A 10847-nucleotide genomic window follows, 5' to 3' on the forward strand; every position below is an offset into this window, starting at 1 on the left:
GAGGGCAACAAGGGGGGAGGATGGGGAGGGGAACACCCATAAGGAAAGGGAAGGGGGAGGGGGGGAGGGGGATGTTTGCCCGGAAACCGGGAAAGGGAATAACACTCGAAATGTATATAAGAAATACTCAAGTTAATAAAAAAAAGAGTGTTCTCCTTCAAAAGAATAATTCCAAAACCATACATTTTCCTTTCCTTGCTAAAGAGCACACTAATAATAAGCAATTAATAAGAAGAATGAAATGTTGGGGCGAATGAAATGCTCTGAATGTAAGATCAGGTATTGAACCAAATTATGTATTATCTTCATGACTAAATTTAGGAAACTAAATCTCACTGTTTGAAACAGTGAAAGTGTGTGCATCCACGTGAGCACACCGTGATGGAATGTCGTTCACAGGCCTTCCTATGGTCGTACACATTAGTGATATCTTACAATATTCCTACTTAAACACGAGAGACTGGTCTGCATGTTGAAAGACCACAGTGAAGAACAGTAACTGCTGTGGTAACTTTACTGAGGTAAATACTGGATCAATGCACACAGCTACTCTAACCTTTGTATTAGGAGAGCAGAGAACAGATCCCTTTCATCCAGGAAGGGGAGGGACCACATTTGCAGTTAGCTGTCTGATGATGAGTTCTTAGAAGACAATGGAGGGAATGAAGAAGGAGAAGTAATGTTAAGAAGTGGGCTGAAGAATTGATTGTGGGGAGAGATTAGTTAAATGTGCTGTATAAAGACTAAGAGGACCTAGTGATGTGCTATGCTTACTTGTGGAGCTCAAATGAAGAGAGGACATACTGATCACGTCTTTCATGGCAAGTAAATTTTATCTTTGGGTGAGAGATGTGAACAGACACCTCACTGAAGAAGACACCCGAGTGACAAATACAAATGTAAGAAGATGCTCCGTGTAGTATGTCACTAGAGAACAGCAAATCAACCAACCCCTAGGGATGCACTGTAGGTACCATAGATGCATGTGATTGTGAAGAGACACCTTTAATAATATTTTTTTCATGGGAATATTAGTCTTGACAAAGCTATAACTATTAAATGATTTAATAGAATGAATATGATGCTAAAACTTCTTAAAATTTTATTTCAATTATATCGTGAGATTATAATTATAAATCTTACTCTTGACAGAGTGTTAGAAACTGTCACATAGTTTATTAGAGAGAGAGAGAGAGAGAGAGAGAGAGAGAGAGATCTAAGATAGCAGTTCTTAAGATCCCCTTACACTCTTAAAAAGTATTTTTCCAAAGGGTATTTGCTTATGTGGGTTATATCTATTGATATTTATCACATAAAATTAATCTGATGATGATTTTGACATTATTTATTAGTTTACTAAAATTAAGAATAAGCTGATTTACATGCTAAAATACAGAACATGTTTTTAATGAAATCATTGCTCCCAAGGAGATGGGTGCATTGTTTTACATTCTCCCAAGTCCCTTTAATGTCTGACCTAATAGAATGCAGCTGGGCTTCCCCATGCACATGGTCTTAGGCTGTGTGCTTTTGAGGAGTGAAGTATTCATAGAACATTCATTCTCACACAGTCACACACTTGGAAAAGAGGGTATTTAAAAAGTCTTTTTGTAGAGTTGTGGGATCTTTTGTGATCCATACTAAAATATAACACGTCATAGTTGTTTAGTAATGTGGAACTGGTATCATGCTAATGAGCCTTCTATAATCTGCTACACAAAAGTTTATTGTATTGTTGTGCATTTTTTGATCTTTTGCCAGTTTTCTAACATGTGCTGGTCATTGAGAATTATGACCCATTTCAGTATAAGTCAGGTTTTCTGTCTGTCTGTTTGTCTGTCTTAGATCTGTCAATCTATCATTCTCAATCTTTTATCTATGTGACTATCTCTCTATTTTTCTGTCATCTATCTATCTATCTATCTATCTATCTATCTATCTATCTATCTACCTACCTACCTACCTACCTATCTACCTATCATCTTTCTATGATGGATACAGTGGTAGCTACATGTTTTCCAAAAACTTGAAATTCTCCCCAACGCTTGATTATTTTCACAGATGATTGTGATTGGTTTTCAAGTTGACTGGATTGAGAGATTTCTTTCTAGAAGACTTGTAAAGTACACCTTTGCATCCATCTGATTTTGCAGACTCTGGTGTGTGTGACAGTGAACTGAGCTGGAAAAAGATGTCCTGAATGTGAATGGTATCATCGACGGAGAGGAGCTAGAAGGCAAAACCTGGAAGCTTGCATGTACCTGCAGCTTGATTCCTGTTGTATGATGGATTTCTGCATCTGCTTTTGCCACTTCTGTCTCTGAGTCTTAGCCTTGAACATGAGTTGCCATAGCAACTCTCTTGGGAGCGTCAAGACCTTCAATTTTGGGCTGGGGCTGGATTGTTTGCTGTATTGTTGAGAGAATTCCAGCTTCTTGGTCTGAACAGCTGCTGGCTCGATGACACTCTGCAGGCTGCCAGCCATTATGGGGCTGTCCAGTCTTCGTCTTTGTAATTCTCATATTTCTGTATTCAGTTTTTCCGTTTTGTTCCTGTAGACAACTCAGATCGATGCAACCACATTCACTGAGCGTTGTTTTCTAAAAGTGGCTGGGTTAACTTTGTGTACTTTTTAGAACATACTTTCCAAATCTAAGGATAAATGGCCAGCTTGTCAGCTACCTTTTTTTTTCAGTCCAGGTTCTTTATTTCCTTTGTGTACATTAGGCCATGAATTCATATGGACTGGGCTCCAGCAGCTCAGGCTCCTTTCCGTTAGTCCTCACAAAGTGGGCTTCTCTGGGTGGCGCAGGCTGGCGCTTCAGCTGAACCCAGGTGCCCTTCTCTTTGGCTTCCTTTTTCTTCTGATCGTTCTCCTTCACCCGCTTCAGGAAGCTGTCTCTGCTCTTCGAGTGCTTGATGTGCTCAAACCACACATTGATCCTCTTGGCCGGAATCTTGCCTTTAACTTGCTTGTTTACAATGATGCCCACGGCATGCTGGGTGACATTGTAGACTCTTCCAGTTTTGCCATGGTAACACTTATGGGGCATTCCTTTTTGAACAGTGCCCATTCCCTTGATGTCTACAATATCACCCTTCTTGTAGATTCGCATGTATGTGGCCAAAGGAACGACTCCATGTTTCCTAAAAGGTCTAGAGAACATATACCAAGTACCCCTCCTCTTTCCTTTTGTGTTCGTCATTTTGGCGAGTTACTGGAAGATGGCTGCCTGGGCGGCGTCAGCCACCTTTTCAAACGTCAAGATGGCGTTCCATGGAAATACAGCTAGTGAACTCATAGCTTAGTCTTGAGTCCTAAGTCACCATGCTGTTGCATAGACAAAACGAGCTGTGCAGTCTCTCCATTCCCTCACCCAGAACGTTAAGTGACACGTGCTTATGGCTCACGAGTTAGTGACATCAAAGGTTTACAGACTCATGAAGTGGAGTTGGCTGGGTCCTGCTATGCCTACTGGGAGTCCTCCGAGAGATCCGATGCATTGGCTGCCAGCACAGTTTGTTGCCATTGCTCTAACCAATGCCCAAGCACCAGAAATTCATTATTCACCGTTACTGCAAATGACCTAGCTTATACCTTTTATAAGGTTTGGTTATAGCAAATGACACAGTGACATAGCTTATTACCCTTTTTAAGTATAATTTTGCAGATCGATCTTGTGGCCACCGAACTCCCAGCTTTGAGAAGCAGAAAACTTGTCAGTGAGTTATTGGGACTTTGAACACTTGCACCATGCATGTTTCTATATAGAGAACAGTAGTGAATGACATTCCGGAATAGACCATACCTTCCACATCGGGAGCTGCACCAAAATCTTCAACAGCCCACTCTATCAGTAAGACATACACCGAAGCACCAAGATGGACAGGATGGTTAAATTGCCCCAGTTCCCTTAGGAGGGGGCAGAGGGAAGATGCCCAGCGTCACTGACTGCAGCTGTCCTAGACTCTTTTCACTGAATGGGCTTTGGATTTGTAAACCAGAAAAGGAATTGACAATTTGAAGAATCCAAACTTCCTAGTGAGGTAATGAAGCCCACACTCTGTTTTCAGATTTAAGAATTTTTTCTCCTATGTTTTATAGACACTATTACACTATTCATTTATTTCAGGCATAAGAATCCAAGGCGGTAAAGTTTACATTTCCTCCCAGCAGGCATAGCAGAACCCAGCCAACTACACTTGATGTCACTAACTCTTGAGCTATAAGCACGTGTCACTTAACATTCTGGGTGAGGGAATGGAGAGACTGCACAGTTCATTTTGTCTATGCAACAGCATGGTGACTTAGGAGAGGCCTCATGGCTAAGCTGTGAGTTCACTAGCTGGATTTCCACGGAACGCCATCTTGATGTTTGAAAAGGTGACTGACAAGCTGGCCATCAATGAAGGGCATCGTGTTACAGCAGGTGATCTTTTTGTCTGCGGGTGATGATGAAATTCCTGGTAGCCAGACGATCTCAGAGGCACAGAATGGTCACATTGCCTCATCAGCCATGGCAACCAAAGTTGGACATCACATACTAGCAGATGCTCCTCAAAGCCTTGGGATGCATTACCCATTCTTAATTTTCTTTAAGGCCGTTGCCCGGGGAAGAGTCTTTCTTCCGTCTTCCTTAAATATGTTTACATTCAGCGTTTGAGTATTTATTAGGGAGTTGCTTCAATGCATTTGCACAAAGAAATATCATTCCTTAAAGGTCTTTGGGAAGACCATACCAGGCAAGGCTGTTCTTTACCTTGTTCAATTTACATATGTAAAATTAATATTCATCCCTGACCCACATGTGGCCCATACATATACTGCCACCAAACCAGATAAGATGGATGAAGCAAAGAAGTGTAGGCCAACAGGAACTGGATGTAGATCTCTCCTGAGAGACACAGCCAGAATACAGCAAATACATAGGTGAATGCCATCATTAAACCACTGAACTGAGAACGGGATCCCCGTTGAAGGAATCTTAGAAAGGACTGAAAGAGCTGAAGGGGCTTGAGACCCCATATGAACAACAATGCCAACCAACCAGAGCTTCCAAGGACTAAGCCACTACCCAAAGACTATACATGGACTGACCCTGGACTCTGACCTCATAGGTAGCAATGAATATCCTAGTAAGAGCACCAGTGGAAGGGGAAGCCCTGGGTCCTGCTAAGACTGAACCCCCAGTGAACTAGACTGTTGGGGGGAGGGTGGTAATGGGGGGAGGATAGGGAGGGGAACACCCATATAGAAGGGGAGGATGAGGGGTTAGGGGGATGTTGGCCCGGAAACCGGGAAAGGGAATAACAATTGAAATGTAAATAGGAAATACTCAAGTTAATAAAGATGAAAAAAAAATTAATGTTCATCATCTCGTTAGCTCTGTATATGAACATTGAACCATCTGTAGAAAGGACAGATTTCAACCAGATGGTGAAACAGAGACCACCTGCCCATAGCCTAAAGCATAAAACTATTTAAGATGTGCATGTAAGATAGAGTTACCTTTATAATCAGACACTTACCTTCAGAGATTGAGTTCATAATCAGAGACGTATATTTTTGTGATGTTTCATAAAACCAAAGACAGAAGTTGTCCAACATTTTAAGGCCCAGAGAGCAAATTTTTCAGGCTTTAAGTACCAGGCAGTTTTTACCACAATGATAGGAATCTGCTGTTATGGTGTGAAGAGAAACACAGGTAGAACGGTGGGAGAGGCTGTGTTCACAAAACCTCACAGGGAGGCAATGCATTCTAGTTTCTGATCCCTTCTCGAGGCTCATGCCTTATGCTTTAAGCACCCACCAATGCCTCCCATTTCGTGTTTCCAGTGCGTCTGTTTGAACATCACATGCATTCTCTTGTTAGTCTCTTTCTGTCTTTCTTTTATGGACATTTAAGTTTTAGATTCCTAATGATGCTAGTATTTTGTAAATCATTATAAGTGTTTGAATCTGGTGATCTCTTCTTTCACATGTTTCTGCCTTGACGTCACAGCCATTTTAATAGGAGACATTATGGGGGGGTCAAGATGTGGCTAGAGCATTTGCCAGCATATGCTGGATGATCCAAAACAGAATATTTGACAGACTATCAGATGCATTTCAGAATTCCAAGCAGTTGGCCAATTATATGTGCAACACCAATCTCGATGTTTCTATAGTAATTAGAAGGAAATTAGTGTAACCTGGGACCTCTGACTGCTGGAGCTCAGAGGACGTGTAGGTTATTCTGTAAGTCCTCCTAAAGATACTCAGAAAGAATGAGCAGTGGCTTTGGTCTAGCAAGACAAGACACTACTCAGGAAACCACCAGTACTCCCTTTAGAGGTGGAGAGTGTTGTGAGAAACATGTTAAAATCTGGCAGTAAACTCATTCTCAATCTGCTTAGTACAACCTTCCAATGAGCTGGCTTAGATGAAGCTTCAATGAAGTACCACTTAAGCCCTTAAACACCAAGTGAACAACATTTAAAAGGTAAAATACACTGAAGGTGTGGCAATTAGTCAGACTATTTTAAAGGTAACCAGACATCACCCTTCCAATACCAAACTGCAGTGTGTTTCCTGCTAGTCTCGCATGCCCTTTTCATTCATAGAACAACACAGTTTGGCAGGGGATAGCTCATTCCAGTTTTAAAGACCTCTCCCCTTTTTTTCTTGTTTTCTATTCCCATTGGAGTAGTTTCCCCTACCCATGGCCCATCTTTAATGTGCATAATGCGTAACGTGGTATAAGGAACTGTCGAGAACAATTAGATCAAATTAGAAATATCCAGCAGAAAGTATTCCTCATATGGTTTGCAAAGTTTGTGGCTTCATCCAAAGTAAGTGTAAAACTAAAACAGAAGTTCTTGGACCCTTACTGTAGACTCCCTCCCGTGTGATGATATGGACTTCTAAAGTCGGCCGTTGGACTGGAATTCTATCTTCTATGCACATTGAATTAATTTTCTTGGCATTTGGCTGATTATCCCACTACCTTTTTTATTTTAAATAGAAGCCTAGAAAATGACATTTACTTTCCTCTCTAGAATAAATTGTAGCATTTTCCCATCTGGAGATCAATCACCATCGCTGCTGTTTTCAGAGTCCTGACCTCTCAGGAGATCCCCCTGGAGATGTTTCTAGTTGCCTATCATGGTTGCTGTGCACCCAAGAGTTGGAATTAAAGGGTACAAGGCCCCCAGTCTGAGACGATTCTTTGACTATTCAACTATGGCATTTGGGATTTAAACATGTTCATGTATTCACTTGCTTGCCTATTCACTGACAATCACTGAATGCTTAGTATAGGGAAACTTTTATGTTGATACAGGGATAAGAACAAAATGAAAGGAAGCCTCTGAGGGAATGTGTATGTGCTAGGAATAAAGAATTTTAGAACTTGGATGCCTGACCTGGATCTCTCATATCCACCCTAAAGACAATAACTTCTTTGTTTATCTGTCTCTCCTACTTCCAGGGTTTCCCCCGTCCTCCTACTGCCACTGTCTCTAATGCACAAGGCACATGATGTGGTGAAAGGAGGCACTTAGCTGGTTCAGACTGCTCACTGACGTGGGAATTTATAGTTCAGCAGTTTTATGCAGCACGCTCAGCACCACGTGGTGTCAACAGGCTGAATCTTGGAACGCGCATTCTAACAAAGTACTTTTCAATTTCTCAAGAAAAGAATACTTTAGAGTAACTGGATATAGAGCCTGACTATTACATTAAATCATGTAGAAGGCTCTGGGAATCATATTAAGGAAAGCTTGAACTTTTGTCTTTTCTTCCAGGGGCAGAGAAGGGTGCCTCTATTTCTGTGGAGAAGTAGAGAGTTAGCGTTGCCTCTGGCCATTTGTCCGTCTTTGAATTCTGGTGAAATAAATACTAGACAAAATAATTTGGCACCTGCAAACTCTCTCCAAAGTACCCAATTAAGTGCCTCATCCACCTGTGGTGAATCTAGCCAGGCTTGCTCTCTGCAACGACATTGCTACAGGATGGTTTTACGGGTGATTATAGATATCATAGCCACTAAAATTCCTAGATGTCTACTCTGTACCAGGTGCTTTGGGTGCGTTCTCTTTTAGTCACTTCAAGAGGGAGACAGTCCTGCTCAGTTTTAAACAGACGAGGCATCTAGGCTCAGAGAGGTTAAGTAGCTTAGAGAGGCTGTCGCTTGCTCAATGTCACTCACCTAATAAATGTCAAAGAACGGTCAGCGTTGGTTCTTTCTAAAGTCAAAGCTAACGCTTCTCGTTTTCATTTGCTCAGTCGTTAATTTATTTTTCTTATTGTTTTTGAAAGAATTTGGGGGCAGAATAGTAAAACAGAGATTTACAAAGTCCTGGACTTGGGAGGAGGGTGACAAGTGGTAAGAGGTCCCTGGGCTGGGTCCCCTGAGTACTAGTAGGTCCACATTATGTCTGTTCTCTGTGCGGCTATGTTAGTGGAAGGTCAGACAAGCAGAGTCTGAGCCCAGCTCTCTCCAGGTGGATAGGAAAGAATGTTAATGTCCCTTGTTCCTTGTGGCAGTTTCTTTTGTGTTCTGGTGACATTCAGACTGATAATCATTATGGTCTGATTTATTTTTGTGTTCCATGCTCTTGAGTATACCCAAAACGTAGAAATATGCAGACAGCTGACCCAAGCTAGGGAGGGCTGAGATAAAGAGCCAATCAAATGAAGATAGGCTTCCTTTTAAAGTCCATGACATTTTAGAAGATTTCCCCACCTCCATGACTTTGTGAGAATGACAAGGTGGTTCTGTGATCAAGCATAAACCTGGGAGGACATGAAGGGCTTAATCTAGCATTGTAACCGGCGGCTCTTGTAGTCTCTTAGTATTGTCAACAGTAGACTTTTAACGGTGAAGGGTAGTGATAGATGTAATCTGTTTGGGTGCCTCAGTTTCCTTATGTGTAAGCTAGCCATTATGTTTGGAATGACTTACTTAAAAGAACATTATCCAGTATCTGGGAGCATCATGTTTAAGAATATAAAGTGGTAAAGTAGATTTAGAAGTCTGTGTTCTAAGTAATGCTAAATTATATACTTATACATAGTCTGTTATTCAAGCTCTCTCTCTCTCTCTCTCTCTCTCTCTCTCTCTCTCTCTCTCTCTCTCTGTGTGTGTGTGTGTGTGTGTGTGTGTACTTACTTGCATGCGTTTTATATGTATTTTTGAACCAGAGTCTTTGCTATGTAGCTCTGGCTAGCCCAGAACTCAACAGTGCTCTTGCCTCAGCTTCTGGGTAAGGGCCTTACAAGCATGAGACACCAAGCTTGGCAAGCTACCTATACTTGTATATGAAAGTGGGCAGATATCTGGGAAAAATGACCTTGGAATAGAAAGGGTCAGATGAACCTCCATCTCGTACAGATATCGCTTTGGATGAATTTGACCTAAATTGATATATGGGCTGACTTAGCTAGTCATTGGTTCTCAGAGATAGGCTTTTTCTACGCAGCTGCTCGGAAAGGGAAGGACGTAAGAAGATGAGACCTTTCTCTGAGACCGGTGGTGCTGCGTTCTCTCTGTGTGTGACATCATGAGGATATCACTCATAAGATGGCTTGTTGTTCTTTCTGGGAAGGAGCATAGAAGCCCATCAGAATGAAGACAGAAAGACTTTCCCACTATTAATGCTATAAAATTGATAAGTTTCTACCCTTTTATGCCTATTTACAATATTACTTTGTTTTCCCATTCAGAAGCCATTTTAGAAACAAAGGACTACCTGGAGAAAACAGAAATTGAAAGGTGCCCAAAGTATAGAAACTGAGTTCGCTTCACAGTATTGCACTTTAGTGATGCAGCAGGCCAGCTGCTATGGATGCTGCTGCTTCTGTAGGTGTGGATGCTGTAGGTTTGGATGCAGCAGGTGTGGATGCTGTAGGTGTGGATGCAGCAGGTGTGGGTGCTGCAGCTGTAATTGTGGATGCTGCTGCTGCAGGCGTGGATGCTGCTGCTGTAGTTGTGGATGCTGCTGCTCCAGGTGTGGATGCTGCAGGTGTGGATGGCACAGGTGTGGATGCTGCAGGTGTGGATGGCACAGGTGTGGATGCTGCAGATGTGGGTGCTGCAGCTGTAATTGTGGATGCTGCTGCTGCAGGCGTGGATGCTGCTGCTCCAGGTGTGGATGCTGCAGGTGTGGATGCTGCAGGTGTGGATGCTGAAGATGTGGATGCCGCAGGTGTGGATGCTGCTGCTGTAGTTGTGGATGCTGTAGGTGTGGATGCAGCAGGTGTGGATGCTGTAGGTGTGGATGCAGCAGGTGTGGGTGGTGTAGGTGTGGATGCAGCAGGTGTGGATGGCACAGGTGTGGATGCTGCAGGTGTGGATGGCACAGGTGTGGATGCTGCAGATGTGGGTGCTGCAGCTGTAATTGTGGATGCTGCTGCTGCAGGCGTGGATGCTGCTGCTCCAGGTGTGGATGCTGCAGGTGTGGATGCTGCAGGTGTGGATGCTGTAGGTGTGGATGCAGCAGGTGTGGATGGCACAGGTGTGGATGCTGCAGGTGTGGATGGCACAGGTGTGGATGCTGCAGGTGTGGATGGCACAGGTGTGGATGCTGCAGATGTGGGTGCTGCAGCTGTAATTGTGGATGCTGAAGATGTGGATGCCGCAGGTGTGGATGCTGCTGCTGTAGTTGTGGATGCTGCTGCTGCAGGTGTGGATGCTGCAGGTGTGGATGCTCCCTCTCCCTCCTGCTTTCTTAATCTCCACGTTCATTTGGAGGATGGTGACGTTACACACTCTCTCATGAGAATACTCTTCTTAGCACATTTTGAGTTATCTCTAGGAAGTTGGGCCACCTTGTTCCTAGAGGCCAAGGGGTGTTTGGGGGTGGGG

At 43.0% G+C, this 10847-nt stretch overlaps 1 protein-coding gene across 1 annotated transcript; it reads right to left on the reverse strand.

Annotated features, from left to right (window-relative positions):
* Positions 1-2704: 2704 nt before the first annotated feature.
* Rpl21l2 (ribosomal protein L21 like 2) lies at positions 2705-3235 on the reverse strand. The gene has a single exon (XM_039104065.2). It carries the CDS (start codon positions 3204-3206, stop codon positions 2724-2726), a length of 483 nt encoding a protein of 160 aa, XP_038959993.1. The 5' UTR covers positions 3207-3235; the 3' UTR covers positions 2705-2723.
* Positions 3236-10847: the final 7612 nt, after the last annotated feature.

The sequence above is a fragment of the Rattus norvegicus genome, chromosome 2 (genome assembly GCF_036323735.1).
Source record: "Rattus norvegicus strain BN/NHsdMcwi chromosome 2, GRCr8, whole genome shotgun sequence".
NCBI classification, from domain to species: Eukaryota; Metazoa; Chordata; class Mammalia; order Rodentia; family Muridae; genus Rattus; species Rattus norvegicus.

Excerpts from the sequence above, each read along its gene's own strand:
- Rpl21l2 (XM_039104065.2), bottom strand. The coding sequence starts at position 3,206 with ATGACGAACACAAAAGGAAAGAGGAGGGGTACTTGGTATATGTTCTCT.